We start from the raw sequence: 24,674 nt of genomic DNA on the forward strand, positions 1-24,674 counted from the left end.
AGCTAATTTTATAAGGCATTTACTGTAACTGCTTTTGGGCACAAACAAAGCAGCCTTTTTCTTCCCCCCCCCCCCAGTAAAGTGTCAGAACTGTCAGAAGTATCCATTAGCAAAGAATTTGTCCAAGAAGAATTCCAGCATATTGCTGTTATTACAGGAAAGACAAGAAAAGTAATCTCAGACAAGGACATATGACTTGGCAGACATGTGAAGCAGAGATATCAGCCTAATATTCCAAGAACAAACTTAACTGCTGCCAGCAAGCTGACAGCTACAGTTCACGCGCATCTGCTGCTTCCCATGAACTACAGTTTGCAGAAGTGTGAAGTTAGACACTTAACAATTCCATCAAGTTAAGACATTAAAGAAAAAACTCAGCACTCTGAACCCATATTAAAAAAATTTAATATGTTTTTTTCCAAGATCTAATATATAAATGCAATGGTAATAATGTACTCTTCTTTTGTAAGCTTGGATGAAATATATTGAAGTCCACTTTTCGCATATTACATAAATAATCATCTAAAGCAACCTAGAAAAGAAGAAAAAAGCTTAGTCCATATGGTGCACACAAATAATTGGGCATTAAAGTTTAAAAAGCAATACATGAAACCGAATGAGGAACTGCAAAAAGGCTTGACAGTTTGCCTGTTTTATTAAGTGGTAGTGTAACCATCACGTTCAAAGGATAAAAAAAGGGGCAGGTTTTGTGAAGAGAAGCATTATCTTTTAGTAGACCAAACAGCAAATTATAGACAAGATTTTGGGCCATTTGTGAGAACGATGGTCTATAAATATACAGACATCTTGGGCAAAATGATGTAGTTGAAGAAGTATTAGAAGTGCTGATCAAAACTATGAGGAGGTTCCAGAGTCAGACACACATTATGATATTCAGAAGTTTTAGGTATTAAATCCTCCCAAAATAGACACATGAAGCATTAGTTAACCATGCTTGATTTGATACTCTACTCTTCACAAACATATTAGCACAGAAATGAGTCCATCACTTAAAGAGTGCATGATATCACACCCACCGTACAGAAAAAAGCAGGATATGCCTTCACAGGAACTTTCTTACTGAAAGATCTAGCCTGAAAGTAAATGGGGTAAGGTGGGAGAGAAAAAAAAAAAAAAAAAAAAAAAACAAAAACCAAACATACTTATCAGAAGAATTTAACATTTCAGATTAAACATCAAGTACTATCCATAATGGTTAGAGCCAACAGACTGTATTACAAGCTTCATCCCCTTTCATTTTGACATCCTGAAACTATAATTTTCCATTATATGCAAGCCAGCACCATCCCTCACCGTATACAAAAGTAATTACCCAGAAAGTATGTAATAGTGGGAGAGGCCTGCTAAAATCCTTACATGTTTTGACAACCTTACAGTTTCCATATAATAAACCAATATAAATTAGCATCCCTTGTTCTGACAAAGTTCCAAGTTGCGTCTCATTTAATAAATACAGTTTAACACTTTTCTCCCCCCACCAAATAACTCTTTGCATCCCAGAAGACAGAAATGATGGAAGACCAGAAATGCATTTCTCTGAGTGCATCTTTTTGGTCCAGCGTTGCCATCAGTCCCAGAAGTCCGGTTACACTCCATTTACATTTATGGGACTTTGAAAGGATCTCAGTGCCTCAGGTCCTCAGTATCTACATATAAACAGAGTCTAAACCATGGCTGAATCAAATCTACAATTCAAACCCGTGTACAACTCAGGTACATCTAACAGAGCTGAAGCAAATCTTCCTGTAATGCTTATTTATAAATACAGAATCCTTCCTTCTTTTGCCTTTTCTTACAGGTTAAAACAAACAAACCAACCAACCCTCTATGAATACTGATGAGAATGTACGAGTTTCTGTTAGTTTTCCATGGAACTTTCCAGACAACAGAGAAAATCAGGCTGAAAAATACTGAATCTTTTCAGAAGGCAAATTACTGTATAACTTTGAAATGTAATAATGTGTGTGTATGTATGTATATATATATGAAAATGCTCTGCCCTCATCTAATGCTCTGCCTTACTATTATTAATTGTGAGATGAAAAAACAAAGTAATCTTGCTTGACCTTCTTAACCCAGAATGGGTTGCATGTCATTCAGAAAGCATGTTATCTTCCTTGGTAAATTGAGTCCATAATGAGCTAGCATAATTGAGATAAATGCAAAAAGCCAAAAGGAGACCCTCTTTTAAAAAGAGGAATGGGGGAGGGGGTGCTAAAGAGAAAGAGGGGCAACATGCAAATGTATTCGCAGGCTTTCGAAGGGATCACTGTGGGACTGACAGAGCACTGTTATTATATGCTTTTATTCTAATAAAACACACATTTCCTAAAGAAAACTGCAATCTTCATTATCTTATTTTGCCCTCTGCTGGTCATCAGTCAAAGTATCAAGAAGAGCTGACCACACTTCAGAAATTTTTCTCGCAAGATAAAGTGCCACATTACTACAATATCACTGAGACTTAATTTAGCATTTGAGGATTATGTTTCTTCTGACTGTGAAAGGGGGCTGGTAACCGTTACCCTCATCCTCCAAAATATGTGGTTTGTGTAACAAATGCTGAGATTGTTGAAACCTCTCTGCAGGTTTAAACTTTACCCTACCCTGTAATTCCAACTAAGACAGAGGGTAACTGGCTGAAAAGACCCTGAGGCAAAACAAGATGGTGATTTTATACAGGAGAACAGATGCATTTAAAGGCACCAGCCCAAAAGTCTTGAAATACCCAGCAAATGTTGCCAGCAAAAGCCTATTTCATCCATTAGGGGAGAAAGTATCTTTATCCTTGCATTAACAAAGACCATCTGATTATCAAGGAGGCTAATACCCTGTTATTACTGCCAGTTATTGCCAGTTCAAGTGGTTTGAACACTCTAGAGATCCTGCACTGTCAATTATTCTTCACTGATGATGATGGAGGCTGGAAGCAAGTATTCAGAAAGGATTTTTTTTTTTTTTTATTTTAACTAAGATGATATAACCCATCCATTAAAAAAAAAAAGGGGGGGGGGGGCACCAAGATCAACATTCAATTGAATGAAATACTAATGCTGCCCTAATCTGCTTTCCTTGTGTTTATACTTTTCTGTACAGTCTCCAATTACATGATCACATTGGGTATTTTCCATAGGACCCTCCCAGAGCGTAACATGGGCAGGGCTCTAGGAATGGAGTGGGAAGAAAGCGGGGGGTAAGGCTCTGCCTGTTCTCTTCAGAAGCTGGTTGGCATGTTGGGAGCCAGGGGACCAACGCACTAAGAATTACCAAATGATCTGAAAGGCTCTGAAGAACTGAATTCTCTCTCTGCTTCTGTCCCGAAGTTTCCATGCAATACCAGCAACCAAATTTTAAATAGCTGGACAATAAATGCACATTGCTCATTTTCCACGCCTCCCATCCCCAATACGAGGCATTTCAGGCCAGGTACTTGGCATTTTTGTAAGCCACAGTTGCAACCAAAGTCAATGGGCTTTATACACTGTGCATTATGGGTTGAGAGGTGGGGAATAAAAAAAGAAAAATCTAAATATTTCAGCTTGAACAAAGATAGTAGACAGTTTTGACCCTGCATTTTCTTTGCCTCTGTTCCCTGCTTCTAAATGGAATAAACAGTTTCCTTGGGCATTGTGACAACAAAACCTGAGACATCAGGTGAAACAACATGAACAGGAATGCATTAAATGCAAATTATAAGTAGTCTGTATTAAAAATAAAGCCCAAGGCTACATATTATCAACAAAAAATAAAAACATTAATCAACTAACTAACCACTGACTGAACAAACCAGGGATGCTTCATTTTACCTTCAGAAAAATGAAGAAGGGCTCTCCTATCTCTACTGCATAAAATACTGTGATCACAGGTAACGCTGTAATTGAGGATTATATCCATGGTGTAAATGCAGAGATAAATCTGGCATTTCTTTCCTTTGAAGTGGTATCTTTTCAGACTGCCTTGATTGGAAGTATGGGGTGCAATACTCAAAGTATTTATGCGTACATGTACTTGTAGACATAAGAAACTCCTTACAGTGCTTCTTGCAAGTTTTCTTTTCCAGATAAAGGCAGACACAGCATTGCTGATGAAACATTCTTTTGCTTTTGTATTATGTACCAACAAGCAATTCAGAGTGTAGCTAAAATAAGAGCCTAAAAGAAAAATAGAGTAGGAGTCTGCAGTTCTTCAGGATTCATTATCCACTGTTCCAAGCAAATAAAGTCTTTCCTAATTCACTTGGCTGTGAGCCAGAAAAGAAATAAACAGAAAGTACCTTTCCCAACATAGCTTTGAGCATGGCTGGTCATGTTAGGGAATGAATCCCCTCTCCCACACAGACTAACCAGCAGTTAAAGGCAACATGCTCTGCTTTCCTGGCAGCCTTTCCACTGTGCTGTGAAATACCATATGCAGAAGTGCTTTCTATGGTGCAGATCCCATGCTGGCATATAGTTGCATTTATAGAAGTCTGCTTGAAGTTTCTCTCCAAGTAATAAGGCTTTTGGGCAGTATTTATATATATATGCAATTGGACCTGGCTGTGAGTAAACTGCCTCCTGTACATAGAGATAAATATAATATTCATACAGAAGTAGTTGTAATATTTAAAAGTTTTGTGTGGTGGTTTGTTTGTTTGGTTTTTTTTTTAATTTAAACTCTCTAAGTAATTAAAGCTAAAATACTTGAAACTAAGTATGCAGCTGCAAGTCTTCTAACAACACATATGCACAATGCTTTGTGAAGATTAGCATCAATTATGTTTATTTAAATAAACAAAAGGGAAGGAATCTCACATGTTCTAGGTGAATATGGGCCTGGCTGGCAATGTCATAGATTACATCTCTCACATTTTTCTCTTGCTTGCCTCTTATGAAATCCTCTTGTGAAACTCCATGCTAGACATAGGAAGGAAAATCAAAAAGAGAAGAACCCTCAATAAATACCAAGTTTCCATTTTAGCTTCTCAAAAACTTGTCCCAGCAACCAAACTAACAACACAAGACTGAAACAGCCTAAATGTTTTACCACTGCCCCCTCCTTTTTTATTTCCCTTTTTTTTTGTCAGTTACTTGGAAAAAAAAAAAATCAAGAGAATAAAGAGAACAGTTGCTACAGACTCTCTCTGCATGAATTTGTTCCCTAAAGACTTTGTGGTCAGTCAGATAACCAAGTCAGATTTTAAAGTTTTGGGAATTTAGATCAGTTTAGATGCCCAATTTTTAAAACCATAATCCAAGAATCGATATTAAGCAGAAGAAAGGCAGTAACAGCTAACACAGAAGCCATGATGGCTTATGAAGTAACTCATTACCTTGGGATTGGCGTGCACCACCAGGCTTGCAAAAAAAAAAAAAAAACAACCAACCAAAAAAACCCCAAACCAAAACAAAAAAGCAAAAGCACCAAAAAAACCTCACCCCAAACCCCCCAAAAAACCCAACCCCAAACTTATTCTTTGACTACAGTGACCAATGTAAGACATAATATGGTATATTCAGAATTGCACCAGGTGCCTGTTCTTCTCAACAACACTCAGACACATGAAAGCTGTATAAAGGCAGGCAGGTAGGCCTCACAGGAGATAGAAACTCCAGTAGAACTCTGCGATACTTGCCAGCAGCTGAAATGCTTACAAGATGCTCAGTCTGCACAGAAGGGATGCAAGCTGTTTTTACAGTTTCACTGTAAAACACCTTCCGTGGCAAGGAATGACTGTGAATTTTCAGGCTATGTTTGAAAAGCTAAAGACTTGGAATGCCTCCCATACCATACAGTCCCAGAAGGGCTGAAAGCAGGGTGCAGCTCCTTTCTGCAGTCTTATAACCCTGACCTACATTAGTATCTACATTTTTTGCAACTACCTAAATTACTAAGCTTCAAATCAAATCCTTCAGTTGTATTGAAATGATATTCAGAAAATACTAACAGAACTGCCTTAAGCATCACCGTAATTACATAAATTTTGGTTAAGTATAAGAAGAACAGCATTAACATTTAAAAATAAAGACTGGCGATGAAGGAGTAACAGCTGCAATGCCTACAGATCTAGTCAGAGAACATTAATGAAAAAATTTGAGCTTTAATCCCATTTTACCCAAACTGCAAGATCTGCTAAATTCCAATGCAAATTACATGTACAGTTTAAATTGGAGAACTATACCATCTCCTACAGCAATGTATGGAATGTATGCTTATAACTATGAAATATGAAACAAAAAAAATCCCAACCCCAAAAAAATAAAAAAACAAAACCACCAGCACATTTATGAAAAGATAGTAAAGAGAAACCCGAGAAGGTTGTTCAGAAGTAAAATTTCTCACAGTGCTTCCTTTATGGGGAAAGGAAAAGAAAAAAAGAAAAAAAAACAACCAAACAAAAAAAAAAAACCCAAACCCAGGCCCCATTCCATATGTGTATTTCTACAGATTAATGGAAAAATTCCTGAAAGCTAAAATACTACTACATTTAATTGAGAGAGAAGAGAAGAGAAGAGAAGAGAAGAGAAGAGAAGAGAAGAGAAGAGAAGAGAAGAGAAGAGAAGAGAAGAGAAGAGAAGAGAAGAGAAGAGAAACCCTACAGTTTCATGAAGGTCACTCTTCTCACCTCCCAAAAGATATAAAACCATAACAATGGCATATTACTAGGCTACAGCAGAAAGACTTCAAATAATGAAAAAAGGCGTTCTGTTTCTGGCCTACTAAATTATGATCTCATATCTAGTGTTGAGAGACACAGTTAGAAGCACTCTACTGTTCAATTCCAGACAACTTGCTTCTCTTACCAACATACAAACGTCCATGGGAAGAAAGACCTTTTGCCTTGTACTGTGATAGGGAGTCGCTCTTAAACAGGTAACTATGCCTTGCGCTTTCCCAATGTGACTGGCTGCGTGGTCAGCATGGATGTCCCTCACACCTAAAATTGCAGAAATAATATGTTTAGAACATACTGTCAGGCCTTTTGAGCGGTATAGTCTTCCCTAACGTGTATCACAGTCCTATTTAAGGAAAGCTAAGTGCATTGGTCCATGATAGAACTGTCTATGCTCATAAATTGCCTTGAGATCTCATCTCAGAGGCACAAAGCAGCAGGCAAATTCATTGATTTCCACATTCAGGAGCAAGATGCTTCTCAGATTGTTGTAGTTTCTGCAAAGGGTACACTTAGCAGAGCAGCACCTATTCAGATACAATACATCAGTACACAAACTCATTTTCATTGGCATGTCCTCTCTGAGGATAACAGTATTCCAAGAACTGTTTTTCCTGCCAGAAAAATCATTCAAGTGTGAGATTCCTGACAAGCATTAATGCTTACAGCATGGTTTCATGACTAGCTGCAGCTGATTCAGAAGCGTACTGAAGCCAGAGAGAATGGTCCTACGTTCCCCCCCCACAACCCGTATTTCTGCCACCTCCTTTGTGCTGTCCTGGGCAATGAGGCAGTAGCAGGCAAACTGAATCAGATCACTGACACAACGGAAAACTAACTTCAGTTACTGCGTGGTCACACAACTGTGAGAACTGAAAGAAGAGGGAGACAGGTGGGGCAGAGCAGCACCATCACTCTTCATGGCAAGACCATACAAGATTGGCTTAGACTGATCATTTTGGCAACGGCAGCAGAAAGCAGAGTGTGGCTTGGAGGAATCAATGGATATAACTTACCGATACTGACTGGGCAGTTCAGGCTTTACATATGACTAGGAATTTAAAAAAAAAAAAAGCTCAAAGAGTAAGAGGTAGCAGTGACTCATGCTCAACCTGGGAATATATCCCAAAAGTGAGGTTCTGAAGAGGTTTAACAAAATTCTTGAGTAGTACCAGACTCCTGACTACTTAGGAAATGAATCAGAGAGCACAATATTAATGTTTTTAAATGACAGGAGCTGGGAGGAAGTGCCAGGACTTTGGACAACAAGATTACCAGTCAAAATGAGCTTGACTAAAGTAACCCAAAATCAGTAAGAATAAAGCACCACTACTACCGGGAAAAATACACACAACCTGGAGACCGGTCAGGAATAAAGAAGCTAAAAAGCACAAGAAATTTAGCAAACATGACCTGTAATGAAATCAGGTCCCCCTACTCTAGAAAAGACTGCTGATGGGAAACACCAGGAAAAGGGCTGTGTTGAATTAATTTCTCCATTTGTAGAAAAAAACCCACAGAAGTTAACTGTTTAATATGCAGCGAAGGAGACTTTTGCTTAGATATTTTGTTATACTGGTATATTTAAGAGGTGTTAAACATGACAGTAGGGCACCTAAAACCACCCTCACAACAGATTTTCAAGAGGATCATCTGACTTGTATCATGAGTGACCCAAGCATGACTGAACTTCTTCAGGATCAAAGACATTTCTCAGAATGGAAGATGCTGGTATTTCTCATACTCTTATATTTCTTCAAATCAGAAGTTCAGAAAGATACTTGCAACATTTCACTGATTTCCTATTGAGGAAGCAAACATCAGATGTTAAGAGATAGGTTCTTCATTTCTTCCTAAGGAGAATGTGCTCACCATCTCTCTTTGTACTTCTGAAACTCTTAACTTCAGCATTGGCCTTCCATCAGACTACTCTGATAAGCAAAAGGAAAATATTGCTTCTACAATACTAAATAGTAATAATTCTCACCCTTCTTTTACATCTGAGCTCATACAGGGAATACTTCCATAATGCAAGAGACATCTAAAAGAAAGTCACCCTTTTCTTCAGCGCAAATGAACAGTTCTTTCCCAATCCGCAACTCTTATATTAGACATGACACAGATACCAGCTCTTAGCCACGAGGATCATATAATCTTTGTTGTGGTTTTTTTCTAGCTATTCAATTATTGGTATTAACCTACTTTTAGGAAGAGGAGAGGATTCAGACCCAAATTTACAACATCACGAAGGGAAGTTTATAGGCTGGGAAGTCAGCTGTTTCAAGATAACCAGTGTACATCGCTGCAATACAGAACAACAGCTGCAGAATAACTAGAGCACTTTGTGTTCTGACAAGTGGGACAATCAAAAAATACAGTGAAGAGCTGAATTTACCACACTCCGTAATAGGAGCAAGAAAAGAGAAAACAGTGTTAAGCAGCGAAGAACAGAGCAGTAGGGAACCACACTTCAATGAGCTTTCCACTGAGCAGCTTCTAAGGAAGAATGTAGTTCTAGGACAGGTGCAGTAAGATTCCAGATTTATGGCTGAGCATTCAAAAGATACCTGAAGTGTTACCTATGACAACTTCTACTGAAATTAAACTCCAGTGGAAAAAGAGTGGGCTTTTTGAAATATCAATAAATATTGTACCTGCACTAATGAGTCATCAACAAAATCTAAAAAGGGGAAAACGCCTACCCAGCATTTCCAATGTGAGGTACAAGAGAGCACTCTGAGTGTTCTCAGCATACGTTTCAAGCTCCTGGATGTTACGGTACGCTCTATCATCCAAATTCTTCTCCTGTAATATGAACACAGAACTTCAGTAAAATGTAAATATAACTGCCAGTTGTGCAAGTTTATTACTATAGTCAGGACAGCCTAATCCACTATTAGAAAAAAAAAGGACAAAATTAAGAGGTAGAAAGAGAGTATAAACTCAGATAGAAGTAGTCATTAAAGCTTGTAACAAGTCTAACATAACCAAATAACGACACGCAACTGCAGCCGAGTCTGGTTACTGGAGCAAATATAACCTTTTGCAATAGTAAGAAATCAGAATTCTTCATAAAAAAGGATACAGCCAAAACAAAACATGATATGGTATTCTTACACTATGGGATTGCCAATTTTAATACTTAATTTGCACGTGAAGCACGGAGAAATTTAGATAAATAGGAATGTATTTTTTAAAACATGCACAAAAATCAATCCATCAAATACACACGAGTTTCAAAGTCATATGCAAATACCCCCCAAAATGTAACACCCTCCAGCATTCTTCCTGCCCCAGTGGCTTTTGTGGTTAAAACATACCAGTCTTAAGATTAAAAAACTCCGAAATCTTTCATAGCAATGACACACCACAAGCAACCAACCATCAATTTTCTCAAGGTATAACTTCATGAGACGCTAACTTTAGCGGCAAAGCTAGTTTAAGAAATTCCTGCCCTCGGTTATTCATTCTTGCCCTTGTGTCAGAGTTGGTAGCAGCATCACTGTACCAGTGAAATTCCTCCTCTTGGTTTTCCCAGAAAAAGGGTGGTTATTTTAAAATTCATGTGATTTGAATGCTCCAGTTTACAACACTGCTTAGAAAAACTCCACAGCCACGATAAGGAGAAGCAGCTAAGTGTGGCAGAAAGGTTCAGACGGGTCATTTAATTTTTGAGATTTTATATCCATGACTCATCACAAGAGAAAGCTATTTAGGGGCAAAATTGACATGGTGAGAAAAGAGGTGAGGAGGCATAAGATGATGCCAATGATGTAGATTTGTGCAGCTTTTTGCAAGATGCAAGATGCCCCTTCTCTTGCGGCAGGACTGGAATGGCACAAAAAGAGACCATGTATGGGCTTCCCTTCTTGCACACCTTCATTTCCATTTCTATTCAAATGTCATTTTCCAGAATTCTTAACAGTTGCATATGGAGACCTTACTACTTAATCCCATAGGATCAAACTGCTCTCACTTACATACAGAAAGGTATGCAAGCGTAACTCCCAATGGATTACCTCTAGGGGTAACCACTTCAAATCAGGAATAGAGACCAGCAACAGAAAACACGAGCACAGACAGACTGGTTATCAGAGCAGGGAACAAGAAAGATGCTGACCCACAAACTACATCTATTTTAAAGCAAAACTAAACAAAGAATTCTATTAGCTGTTTTGGCCAGCAAGAGTAGAAATTATGAGTATGGGCATCAAGGGAGAATTAAAAGGAAATATAGCAGTACCATTCTTAAAGAGAAATACTACTGTCCGGAAAAGATGAATTACTTAAAGCTTTTGTTTTACACACAAACATATAAAATTAGGGGGGGAAAAAAACACCTAGAGCTAAAAACAGAATCAGACCTTGAATGGTAAATACTTACTCTTTCATCAATGATCTTCATGAACCACATTTTAGTCAAGTTATGCCTCTTGACAGCCTGAAAATTACCAAATAAAATATCCATGTTAATGTATACAAAGTGATGGTAGTACTGCATTCTGAAGACTGAAATATATTTTAGGTAATCCTTTTCTTACAAGGATTGGATTCACTGGGTTAAATCAAAGTGACACGTCAGTGGAAAATCACAGAATCATACAATTGGCTTCTTCAAATACAATAATTTTCAATTGGCATTTGTTACAAGTTGTTTCACACAAAAAAAATGAAATCTTGGGCATCAAGCCAGTTAACTAAAAGCATTTCTTTAAAAATATTTTTGAAACTAATTTATTCTTTCATGGAATCATACATTCCTACAAAATATTTGCAGATAACTGCTCACTCTCTGAAGAGAACAGTTTCCTCCAGAGTCAAGCAATAAAATGATTTCCCCTGTAAATTTTCAAAAAAACATCAGTACAACATACCAATAGGTACTGTAAAGACAGCATCCTAACAAAGTAATATAATTAATATTATGGTTTTGTTTAAAAAAGCATCCCACAGCATCTCATATTCACACATTCTTCTTTTGGCCCTTATCTTGTATTTGTCTTCTTCCCTATACCACTTCATTCTATCAACTTACCTTCAGTCCTCTTACACACACTGAATTTTGCAGACCACATTGTCAGAAAGGCTACAGTCACACATATAAATAATTATAAACAAAACTTATGGAGCACATTTTTCACAATCTTAGCCTTTATAGCTCACTTTCAAATCTTTTCCTCCATTATATTTGTAAATATTTTTTCAAGGTTTGACAAGACTAGACCTTCTTGTTGATTCAACAACATCTGCTTGAGGAAGTACTTGGTATGTGAAAAAGCAAACTTTAAGTTACAACTACAAATGTCAGTTTTGCTTCTCACTTGTTCGTCTTGAGTATAATTTTGTAAATGAACTCCTTGAAATAGTCACAGGTCAAGACCTAAAGCACCAAACTGAGTTCTGCTAAATTACCCAATTTGTACATTACATCCTTTTTGAGCTACCTTCATTCAAACACACAGGTCTTCATTTTTCAGAAGTTTTAAAAATTGGCTTATTCCACAGAAATGAATGGAGAATTAGGCCTCACTTTTTGTATGTTCAAAATGGACAGATTAGCAAGAAAAAAATATCATACAGTTGCTGCATACATTTATATTAAAGTCACTGACAGTTGAGCTATTAGTAATTCTAGAAATACTATCAAAGGCTATTTATATACTTTACTAGCGCATAAAACTCTTGGAATCCAAATGTGAGTATTCTGGATACACAAAACTTTAGGAACACATTTAACATGATAAATTAGTATTTCTTCTGGAAAATCAAAACTGTCCTCATACAAACTCAACAGCAAGAAAAAGAGTATACATAAAATGTGCTGCGTAAAAGACATGCTAATTCCATTAACAGCTCTGCAATACTTGTGAGTTCAGGTGTCTTTCCAAATCCTTCTTTCTAAGAATTGCAATGACACTCTTAAACATTTGTGAAGCTGTGCTCTTCAAAGAGGTCATTCTTGGGATATTTGCTGAAATGTAGAAATAAAATCACAGCTTGAGTGCAAGGGTCACCAGGTCAGGTTACACTGTTAGCTCACCCCAGCGCTCTGCAGCATTCAGAGCTATCAGAGCTCCTAGAAATACCTTCTGAATTATTTTTCAACATCTTATTTCACAACCAGTTCTGTTTGGATTGTCTTATATTGGTCTTCCTTTAGAGAAATCATATGTAAGGTGAAATCTTACCACAGAGATAGGCTAATTCTTTCTTCCACTTCAAAATCAATTTTCTGTTTTGTGAGAAATGAGTATGACTGGCAGTCTTAGCTGTTGGAAAGGGTTGCAATTGGTATCTCAATATCTGAACAATTTACATAGGAATGTTGTGCTGGCTTTGGTTGGGATAGAGTTAAATTTCTTCACAGCAGCTTGTATGGGCCTAGGTTTTGTATTTAGCTACTGCTGAGCAGTGCTTACACAGGGTCAAGGCCTTTTCTGCTTCTCACACCGCCCCACCAGCGAGTAGGCTGGGGGTGCACAAGAAGCTGGGAGGGGACGCAGCCGGGACAGCTGACCCCAACTGACCAAAGGGATATCCCATAGCATATGATGTCATGCTCAGCATACAAAGCTGGGGGGGGAGGTTGTCGGGGGGAGTCTGCTGCTCAGGGACTGGTTGGGCATTGGTCAGTTGGTGGTGAGCAACTGTTTTCATTTGCATCGCTTGTCTTGCTTGGGTTTTATTTTTCTCTTTGTTATTTTTTCCCCTCTTTTCCTTACAATTATTATTATTACTGGTTTTATTTCTTTTTAATTATTAAACTGTTTTTATCTCAACCCACCAGTTTTTTACCCTTCCGATTCTCTCCCCCATCCCACCAGGGGTACAATGAGTGAGAGGCTGTGTGGTGCTTAGTTGCCGGCTGGGGTTAAACCACAATATTCTGCATTTTTTATAAGTTACTCTTCTACTAATAAACATTTCCACCCCACATTGATACACACACAAGGAGCCTAAAATTAAAAGTGGTCAAACGAATATATACAATCATACCCAAAACTAACTTGTATCTAACCCACTCAATCAGGTAACTAAATAAGAGGATATCTTCAGAAACAAAAATAAGTTAAGCTACACTAAAGCAAGTTCCTCTCTGGAAAGGAGACAAAAGCATTTTGGGAGAAAATGGTCTTGTTCCTGGGAAGTTTGCCATATGCTAGAAGAGAGACAGAAAGAAGGGAGTAAAAAGCAAAGGCACAGACAGATTTGACATGCAAAATGACCAATTCTGCATTTTAATGTCTGCATTAAAATATCACCCTAGACGCATCTTCAACTCCCATAATCCCATAAAAAGGCTTACAACATTTGCCAGTATTCACTTAACTGTACAAATGCTTTGTTTTGTGCTAAGGCACACACTTTATCTGAGCTGGAGACACCTATGAATAGCTTTGGTCCTCCTAAAAGTGACTGTAACAGGTGTTTTCCTTTTATTTTACTTCTTGGCTTTACCTATGTTTTCTCTTTGTTAAACAAACCGTATCTTGTTTAAATCCCAATTTTAATCTAAACATGAGTGTTGATAGACAGGAACAAATGCTCACTCATGCTTTATTTCACATTTGAAGGAGGAAGAGTCAGGTAGAGGCCACAGTTTCAGCACTGCCAAAAATCACTGAAAGAGGATTTGGAAAGAACTAATTTTTGTGGTTTCAGAGGTGCAGCAGAGCAGATGTGAAGCCAAGACGGCAACAAGTGAAATGCTCTAATCCCACAGGAACTGCATTGTTCTAACCCAGCGTTACAGTGAGTGTCCTGCTTTTCCCAGGACTTTAACAGGAACAATGCAGACGAATACCTGGATGAAGACTCCACATTTCACTACCTGTTTTTCAGCAGGTCTATAAACCTAACTACCTATAGGATCTATGTTACCTGTATTCAGCTATTGAGATCTAGACAAACTGCAGCTTTTCTTGTTCAGGAGCTCAGAGATCTTTAATTTAAATGCAAGTTCTGATCTTACAGAGTAGAGGCCTTACAGTAGCTGCTCTTTTGGAAGGTTCTAAGACTTGTTGTGGTTCGTGTCCCTGACATGACAAGTTAGCAATGTATGGAATCTCCATCCCCAAAGAAATTCAGAATTCAACTCTGTGTGAACCTGACAACCTGTCTAATTTTGATGTTAGACCTTCTTTGAGTGGCAAGTTGGACTAGATGACAACCATAGATCCCTACCAACTAAATTATTCTGTGCTTCTATATCAGCATCAAGGGGAAATCCATTTACACTGCCTTCAGACCTTCAATCATCCATCAAACATATCAATGACAGCCCTAACTAGAAACAAAAAAAACTGCAAGAAAGACTCTGTTTCTTTGGCCACGACCAGCAGAGGAACAGATCTCTATAGGTGTACTTTATGTGTGATGTTCTAGTGCCTGGAGAACCCAGGCATCTCGGTAAAAATAAACTGTTAAATTCACAAGTACATTCCCTGTTCCTCAGCGCACTGTTAAGTTCACAAGTACATTCCCTGTTACTCAATGCACACAAAAGGATCTGTGCAAAACATAATACATAAATAGAAGTCATCAAGCAACTCCTGATGCAACAAGACGACTGTATTAAGATTCTTCCTATTATCCCGTAACTAGGTATGAAGGTCTTGGGCTTCTCCTCATACCCTATTTGCTAGTTCAACCTCTGTGCTTAGTCTCCTGCCTTTTTATACAGCTTCATCTCTTCAGGCAGGACTAGCACTGGCTCAGGAAAGTATACTTATGCGCTTCACTTGCTGGCTTACCACAATTTACTCTGTCCTTCACCTGAACAGAAGAGAAAAAAGGAAGATGGTTCACAGAAGTCTGGCCCTCCAAGTAGGCCCTACCTAAATATCCTCCTTCTCCAACTCTGCTCTTTGGTTGTAGGGAACTTAAAACATCACACACAGACACAAACACAATTTACATTAACCTGTTTTATATAAAATAATACTGTGAACTATGCAACACAGCACACACAAAACAATGACATTATTTCCCACAGTAATATTTTACTTAAGTGAATTTTAGGACAATAAAGGTATATTTTACCCTCCACAGTTCTGTAGCAACTGGCTGATGTGGTGGGTTATCGCAGTATATATCTTCCACAGCCTCCCTCCAGAACTGCATTCGCATCAAACCTGTAGTCTTCTGAGTTATGGAGTCTTTAATCTGGAAAGGATACATCTGGAGTGAAATTCACAGTGTCTTTAAAGCACTTGGTCTATTTACACTGAAAAGACAGACACAGGACACAGCCAAACTCAGTAGGGAAAGTGCTCAGTTCTGAGTTTATGTTTATTCCTCATAAAACATACAAACACTACAGACAGTAAAAAAAAAAAAAAAAAACAACCAAAAAAATCTTCACCACAACCTGACTTGGAGACCCATGGAAATTAAGTCCTGGGCAACCTCTACCTTAGCTTTCTTCCCTGAAGGAAAAGAAGCAGTGGTAACAGCAGCAAGGGAGGGCAGCAACACAGGTTGCCAGAAGCACAGCCCACAGAAACTGATCCAGGATTTTGCTTGGTCAGCACATTTCCTGGATCGCTCCTTTCTGGCGAGAACTTTCCTGGTTGCACTGGCAGTTTCTGGCCACCTAGCAAAGGGAAGAGACTGCAGCCACTCCCCTCCCACAACTCTCCAATTACCAACTTCCCTCCCGGCAGCCTTTCCATCACCTATCTTCTGCCAACAACGACCTGCGACTGATTATATCATCCAAGTTTTTGACAGACCTTCTACAGATAGGATTTCGCTGCACTTTACTGATTCAGTCGCTGCATTTGAAGCCAGAACATAGATGCAATCACATAACCGCATCAAGGACTACAGCCTGTTTGTTACAATTGAATTTTAAAATGCACAGCAAAGAGGAAAGTCAGAAAAACTATATATATATATACAAAATAATTTTGGGGAGGCTGGCTACTTTCCAAGGCCCATTCAAAACTAAAGGTTTGTATCACACTATTTATTCATTGCCCCTTATAGTACAAAAAGTTAATCTCAGCAGAACACCACCTACTAGTGTAATTTAGAATATTGAAACTGTTATTTTACATGTCCAGAGTTCACAAATATATTTAATACCTGCCTGAGCCAGTTCCACATTGAAGGCTCTCAAGGCAAAAGCAGACGTTCGAGACTCCGCAGGCAACAGCAGAGAACACAGAAACCCTTCATAGTCACGCTTTCTATAAAAGGATGAAAAAAATACATTTATTATTTATAGCTCTATGTAAATTGGGCATGCTATTGCTTAGCACTGAAATCCTAAAACAGTAGCAATTAGTTCAAAACTCTGACCGCAAAAGTAGCAGCTTTTAGGCTTATTTTAAAATAAGACAAACTCCAAGAGAGAGGGGATGCTGTCTGAACCCTCAGTGCACCTCTCAAATCCAAGTCTCAAGATATTTGGCTAAAGGCATGGAACAAGACTATGGCAGAACTGCAAATAGAATCCAGATTGTCCAACTTCCAGACTTCTGTTCCAAACATGAAACCACATTTCTTTAAAAGATTGTGCTTTGGAGCTTGGCAGAAGAGTGCTTAACCAGTAAGTTTTTTGTTTATTGGCAACTATATTCAAAGCATAAAAACTCTGGGTCTAGGCAGTTTCACTGCAGGTAACTTGTTGCCAATCTAGAGTGACATGCCTTTGTTTGGCCACTTGGGTGTGCCATTAAATTAAAAACAATCACAGTGCACAGAATCATAAATTGCAAAATCAAACATAACTGCAGCTAACAAAAACACTTGGCCACCTCTGAAAAGCTAAATTGTTTGTTTTGAACAACATTTTTGTGTACTTTCTGATAAGCCTGTAACCTGATTCTTAGAACAGGACCAGCAGCTCCAAGTTTTGCCTTGAGAGTGGAGAAGCAGGTGTCAAGGAAAACACATTTACTCATTTTCATGAAGTCTGCTGTTCGACATGTACTCACATTTCTTTTGTCTGTGAGCTTAAAATAGCAAGGCCAAACTAAAACCAAGGGTTATTAGAGTTGCTACTTTTAGCATCAAACAAAAAGGAAGTGAGATTTAACAGAGGTCCTTACTCCTACAATACACAGCAGCTGACAAAGAGCAAACGCTTAGTTTTCACAACAGTTGTAAAACTTGTTTTAGAGCTTGATGCAAATCCAGAAACATCAACAGAAAAATTACATTTTTGAATTTTAGCAGGCTTTAAAGGTCACCTTCATATTAAAGAGCAGATGCATCAAAGCTCCCTCAATTAAGACACCTTCTGAAAAGTATTATCAGCTCAAACCCTAGTATTTCTTTCAAGGCTGATTGTAGTAATACATATTATTGCCCACCCCAGGCAGGTTTGCAGCCACATTTTCCCAGTTCCAGATATGCAGTTTGCCTGGGTTGTTCACACAACACAGAACGACCTCTACTTCCAGAAAGGAGACAAAGAAACACATTACACAAAGTGACAGCACAATAAAGAAATATGTCTTCCCTCTAGTAATGGTGTTGGCATGTTGTTGTTGTTGGGGTTTTTTTTTCCCAATTATTCTAAGCTTAAAAATTCAGTGTAGCAAAAAATAGCTAAGGTAAAAAAAAAAAAAAAAAAAAAAAAATCGAAGAGCAACGTGAATTTTAGGCTGACAGTGTGCTCTTGAACATAACAGTAGAAAAGCAAATCCATTAAGCCTCAGCCTGTAAAGTAAAATTGATATTGCTATAGATCATGTTCCACCCCAAGTCTCTTTGTGTATTAGCGTAAGGAATAAAGAAAGGAGGGAATGACCTTAAGTCTGGTATTGAGGACCATTACTGGACTTTCAGTATGAAAAAAAAAAAATCAAAGCCTTAAAAATAATTTCTTCCACATTACAAAACTTTGTAATACCATCAAGTCACAAGTTTGTCTTCCAGACATCATAAACAACAAGAGACAGAAAGCATACCTACTAGGGAAACGTATTTTTAATCAAATAGCTTAAAGCTACTTGTGAAAGCATCATTTAACATAAGAAGGAAAACCAAAGAGAAAGGACATCTTGCATATTGCAAAAAGTTGCACAAATCACATCATTAAAGCATAACTCAGTTGTTGTTCTTCCTAATGTGCGGGACTGGGGACCTGCTGATGCTTGCATAGCCCTAAGTGTTTTATTTCTCTTTGAATAGTAACTCCTTCCTCTTATTTTTGATAACTTCTGATTTCCACACAATAGATGAGCCACTGTGGACAGCAGCTTCAATTAAATGATGCCAAAAGCATAACCACCTTTCATTTTATTATTTTGAAGGCTTGTGTATTTTTGTAAGTAGTCCTTTTTATGGTTTAACAAAAATAACAACAACAAAAAAAGTTTAAATTCAACCATCTCAGCTTCTGTGCCTTGGAACCTAACTATTCTGTTCACAGTTGTTACTGAAAATGTTCTACCCGTATATGTTAACTTTACCTGTATATTAACTGTACATGCAGTCTCTGATCTTCTGAGTAACTGATAAACAAATCCTGGGTACAGTAACCAGGAAAACAAAGCTGTAATCTGAAGTTTTATCAAGGAAAATGCAACCTGGCTATGCATTCTGATGCATCTGTAAAGGTCTGCTGCTTGGGGCTGCACAGAAAATTTAAGATCACATTTCTTTCCGTTAGTTTTCCTACTTCAAACATTACTGCTGACCACACACATCTTTATATCTTTTACAAGCATCTGTTTGGAGAAGATGATCCTGTTCCACTCTTTCTATACATGCTTGGAAGCCTTCTCCCTGCTTTTGTCAACCATCCAGGACAACTGTATCCAAAGAGAAATTATTTAAGTCTCTACAAAGAAACTTGTTTAATTTTTCACTTTGAGCTCTTGTGGACTAGAAAGCAGCTAAGGGGCCTTGCACGCTGCTTACGGCCCAGAAGCCAAGCAGAAAACGTTGCCTGGCCTGGAAGTGCCTGAGCTGCGCTCCTGCTCCTCTTGGAGCATTTTGGGTTGGACCAAAACTGGATACTTTTGAAAACTAGGCTTCCTCCCCCTCCTGCAGTCAGGTCAGAGAAGCTACTTGAGCTGTCTGCCCAGCTGTCGGATTTCCTCCGCTTTTGCGTATTTTCCAAGGAGTACTTGGGAAGCCTGGCTATTTCCCAGTAGCCAAGAAGATCTGAAAACACCCATTATTTTTAAACATCTACTCCGGTGATCTTTCTCTCCAAAAAGCCGAGACAAGGAAATGGGAACGTTCAACACTTCAGAAGAAAAGCAGCCGTGAAGGAAGGAATAGAGGAAAACTGCCGTTTACAGGTTAAATGATCCATGTAGCTACAGATGGATCCAGCTGCCGCTGCCCCCCGCGAAAAGCCGCGGTCCGGAGCAGCCCCATCCACCGGCGCCCTTCCCTCCGGGGCCGCAGGGGTACCTTCGCGGCCAGGCCTGCCCAGGCGAGGCCGCGGGCGGCCCGGGCAGCCGGGGGGAACCCCGGCCCCCTCCTGCGGGAAGCTCAGCGGCCTTTCCCTCCGCAGGGAAGCGCTCGCAAGCCTTCCTCTGGCAGGCTCGCCGCCCCGGAGGAGAGGAAAACCCACGCGTTTGCAGGCCTCCCCCCCGGGCACTCACCGCACCAGCTCGGCACAGTACTGCACCTCTCCCCCGGGCGCCGGGCGGCTCCAGCCCGCCGCCGCCCTCCCGCCGCCAAGGCCCGGCCACGGGAGCCCGCCGCGGGCTCCCGCCGCCCTCAGCGGGCGGTGGCAGGGCCCGCACCGCCGCCCGCCCCGCGCCATGGCGGCGGCCGCCATGCTGCCCGCCGCTCCGCCTCCCCCGGCCCCGCGGGGCCCGGCCGCGGTAAACGTCCGGCGGAGAAAGTACCGGTAGGTGGCAGCCGAGAATGCGCGGTTTCGGCCCGGGAGTATTGTGGCAGCCGTGCGGCCTTCTCTTGTCCTGCAAATGGCGTCGGTCGCGCCGCCGCCTTTGCCTCAGTTTCCCTCGGCTCCCTGCTGGCGGCGGTTTGAGGTGAATCCCTCCGCTCCCTGGGAAACCAGGCAGCTGGGTTTTTAAACCGGTAGCCCCCCAAAAATGAGGAAGCTGAATTGTAAAAATCTTCTAGCTGTGAGCAGTGCAGCATAGGAGACTTCCAGGAGCGGCTGTAGGACGGGGAGAATGCCTCTGGGCCCGTTTGCTGCCTGAGGGAGCGGAGCAGGGCAGTTCTGCCTGGGCAGCAAAGCTGACCCCAGCCCTCGGTCCTCGGTAAAATGTTTTGTTTAATTTTTGCAACAGAGGCCCTATTTCATCCTCGGCTGGAAGAGGGACTCCATACCCTACGGGCTGGCTGGAGTTTATTTAGAGACAGAACGGTCCGGTAGTCCTGTAGTCATGGACAGAGTAGCCGTGCTCCCTCAAAGTTTGGCCTATATGGGGATAAGCCAGCAAATTCATACAGAAGTGCCACCGTGCTTAAGAGCAGTTTCATCTTAAAACTATGCCAGCCCAACCTATTAGTAACTAGCCCAACCTAGTTATTACTAGAAGCAACAGCCGTCTGGCTTTTCTTTCCATCCCCACCCTTGCCATCCTCTTTCCTGGTGCCAGCTTTGACCTTCATTTTATAGTACAGTGGGTTGATTCAGGGACTTAAACCAGCAGAAACCCATCCACCGCTCGCTTTTAGTTTTCCTGAGTTTGTTTTCTGCCAGTTTGGTGCCTTGAATCGGTTTCACTGCGTGGTCAGCCGAGCATCGGCGCCGGTGCGGGGCGTTGGCAGGAGCAAAGGGCTGTGGGCCAGAGAGGGGCTAGGATCTCCGGGTTTACGGACAGTAATACATGCGTTCATTAGCTGAGCTGTAAAGTGAAGTGAAGCCACGCGGTAAATATGGGGAAAGCTTTGAGTGGGCAGCGACATTCAAGTGACAAGGCATCTGTTTGGAAATGAGAGCAAGCCTTTATTTTGCGTCACAGAGAGGAGGAGGAGAGGGAGGTTAGGGATCTCACTTAAGCATTATTTATTTTATTGATTAGTGGTTCTTGTGGGTTTACTCTGAGACTTTCTTCTTCCCTTTCCCTCGTCTCTAAAGTTCTCTCTGTCTTGAAACTCTGGACCTTGTTTTAAACCCTTGCTCTACCTTGAGCAGGGTTTATTGTTCGTCAGGGCACCCAAAAGGGGTCATTTAGCTTTGGGTGGAGGCTGAAACAGCTGTTGTTTAAGTTTTCAGAGAGAACCCCTAGATAAATGAATCCAGCTCTTTCAGCTGCTGCCAATTCCTGGCAGAAGGGTTACATAAACATACTCTAAACCTCAAGGGTATTATAAATAAATCTTATAAAATATTAACTTTTGTTAATCTCTGAATGAACCAAATTGGTGCTAAACTGATTTAAACCCTTAGTAAGAACAGACTAAACCAGGTGTTGTATAAAAAAACAATAATCCTGACCTCTTTCTCAGTGTGCTGAGATTTGTTTCTTATTGTTCTGTACCTTTACTGTTCTCATTAAATTACAATTTTTTTTCTTTAAACAAATATTTCACATGTCATGTATAGTTACTGAAAAGCTTCTTCAAGTCTGTATTGATTCTAGTGAGTTAGCCTTTTGTGTTGCCCGTGCAGTGGGAGTAATGATTTGGCTTAATGTTTTAATGAGTTTTTAACACTGTATATGAAAATTTAAGCTTAGTAAGGGGTCTCTACAAACTTTTGTTAATGATCTCATTGTGTTAAAAAGCACATTTCATCACCTTTCTGCAATATTGCTCTCAGAAGCTGAAGATGATTGCCTGTCTCTCTGATGCATACTTCTTACTGAAGTATTTTGTCCTGCTGATTCCTCAGATAAAACTCTGAAATCCTTGGGCAGCAATGCTAGTGACAGCAATGGCTGGTTTAGGTAGAGATAATTCGGTTATTGCTCTAACTTGGAATTTCTGGAAAAAAAAACAAGTTTTGTGTCAGGAAATACCGATCCGTTATAGCCAATCCTTGTTAAAAGAATATCCAGATATTACTTGTCAACATATAAATGAGAAAAAGAGACCCTCAGCTGTCCCATGATAGCCAAACAGAGGATTCAGTTTAGGAGGTCTACGTATATTCGAGTGCTTCTACCAAAAAAGTCTTCATACAGAGGAGAATGGCGGAAGAGAGGGAGACCTGCCTCAGAATATCCAATGGCCGGAGGCTGAGGTGTTCACTGGGATGTGGGAGACTGCGACCAGGATCCCTTGTCTGTAGCGACGAGAGCAGAAATATGAACAGTGATCTGACAGGTCTGTTCTCTGTGCTCACATGGGCAAGGATATATTCTCCTTCTCTCTCATTTTCCTCTTCTGAATAATCCTGGATTCATTCCAGTACCAGAGTTAAGGAAAAATCTGTGCGTAGCAACAATAGTGTTTCCTGTCCGGTTCCATGCCACAGCGAACAGGCGTATGCAGTTATTTTTACCTGGACTACTAAAAATATTCAACCAAAAATCTTTGTTTAAAGGAGTACCCTAAGAAAACATGTCTAACTGCAGTCGTTCCACTCCTGGCCACAGAATAATACATTAATGCACGTGGTAACAAGCACTGGGCCACTTTAAAACACAGTTTACCCTTTTTCTGTGGCTTAAACATCTAAGTCTTTAATTACAAAGTAGATGGAAAGTTCCAAAAGGATGTTGCAGTGAAGGGGTTTCATCTTTGTTGCTGCTGCATTTCTTTATTTTTTTGTAGTTTTGTCTGTAGATAAATGTACTGGTAAACATTTATTTATTTCTTGTTACCACTGTGCTCTTTCACTCCCCAGTTTCAAGCACAAATAAAGGTTGTAAAAGGTGCTATGCTAACAGCAGTGGAAAACCAAAATCTCAGTGGTTTACGGAGGATGAGGACCATTGCCTGCTTCCTTGGCTGTGTGCTGCAGGACTGAGCTGGAGTGACTGTCCTTCAGAGTGAAGGGAAACAGCTCTTTTTCCTTATCCACCGACACCTTTGCCAACCGTGGGCATACTCCTCTGCACTCAATAGGAATTGCTGCTCATCTGATATTCTCAAGCCTCCTGTGGTTTTACCTGAGATTCGGTTCTGCTCCGTGAAATGGACGGATCTGTCAACGCACTTTACATACACTATCAAGTAAAGGCCAGATATTGCCTCCTTTCAATTACTCCTGATTCAGACTGCAGACTTGTGAGCGAAACAGTGGGTATTCAGGTCACGCAACTTTTGTTGCATGGTATCTTTTGATACCTATCTTTTGTTAGGATAGTCTCTTATCTCTTTTTAGCCAATGGAGTAAAACAGGACTTCTACAGAGAGGAGTTCAGAATAAGGGCATAGCTTCAGCATTCAGATCATGCTAATTAACCTCAGTCTCTCTACTAAGGTTACTAGGTTGTAGGTTACTGACCTGCTCTGACCAGGAACCTCTCCACAGCTGTGCCACATTCTCTGAACACACAAACAGGCAGAAGCAGAACTTGGGGCCAAATTTTCAAGGGCTTAGTGCATCCTAACTGCCCAGCTTCCACTTTGACATCAAAATAAGACCTTCAGAATTAAAAAGCCTTCACTATTAATCTAACAAGTTCCTTTGAAAATCCTGCTCTCTGTGGGGACAACGCACTCTCTTCAGAATTTTCTCCTTAGTTTTTCAAGAGCCACCCTAAAACCTCAATGCTGTCACGAGAAGAGATGACTTATCTGGCTGCCCTTGCACAGAAGCGCAGGCCCACGCAAACACAGTTAGGTTCCATGTTGTTGCCTGGGGTGACATGCATACAATATCAGATGCAAATACAGTGAGTATTTGAATGGAATTCACAAAGTGTATGCTTTTAAGATAAAGTAGAGCCAAGTCCTTCTGCTGCTGCTTTGGATGCAAATGTATTTGTAATGAACTCTTGGTTTTGTACCTATCCCTTATCTTGCACCTGTTTTCATCTTTGTTGTAAAAAGCTTAGGGGTAAGCTTGCCAAATGATACGCACCATCTGTGCTACCTGGGTAAACAGTGTTAGCAAAAAACATGCAAACTGAAAGCCACAACTTCTTGACGGGCAGGTCAAGGTCTC

The 24,674-nt window shown here is 40.1% G+C and overlaps 1 protein-coding gene across 3 annotated transcripts; it reads right to left on the minus strand.

The window, feature by feature from the left end:
* Positions 1–403: 403 nt before the first annotated feature.
* NDUFAF6 (NADH:ubiquinone oxidoreductase complex assembly factor 6) lies at positions 404–20,423 on the minus strand (the record flags this gene model as incomplete). 3 transcript variants are annotated; one of them, XM_082313273.1, is made up of 9 exons in its annotated part: positions 404–532; positions 1,038–1,094; positions 4,815–4,916; positions 6,804–6,937; positions 9,376–9,478; positions 11,058–11,114; positions 15,716–15,838; positions 16,767–16,866; positions 20,245–20,423. In XM_082313273.1, the coding sequence occupies 9 exons, from the start codon at positions 20,421–20,423 to the stop codon at positions 404–406; spliced, it is 984 nt and encodes a 327-aa protein (XP_082169399.1). The 3 variants fall into 3 exon arrangements, with proteins under 3 accessions (XP_082169399.1, XP_082169400.1, XP_082169401.1); XM_082313274.1 differs by having other exon boundaries at positions 16,763–16,866; positions 20,245–20,355; XM_082313275.1 differs by lacking the exon at positions 1,038–1,094 and having other exon boundaries at positions 16,763–16,866; positions 20,245–20,355.
* Positions 20,424–24,674: the final 4,251 nt, after the last annotated feature.

Source organism: Platalea leucorodia (genome assembly GCF_965183815.1).
Source record: "Platalea leucorodia genome assembly, chromosome: 1".
Taxonomy (NCBI): Eukaryota; Metazoa; Chordata; class Aves; order Pelecaniformes; family Threskiornithidae; genus Platalea; species Platalea leucorodia.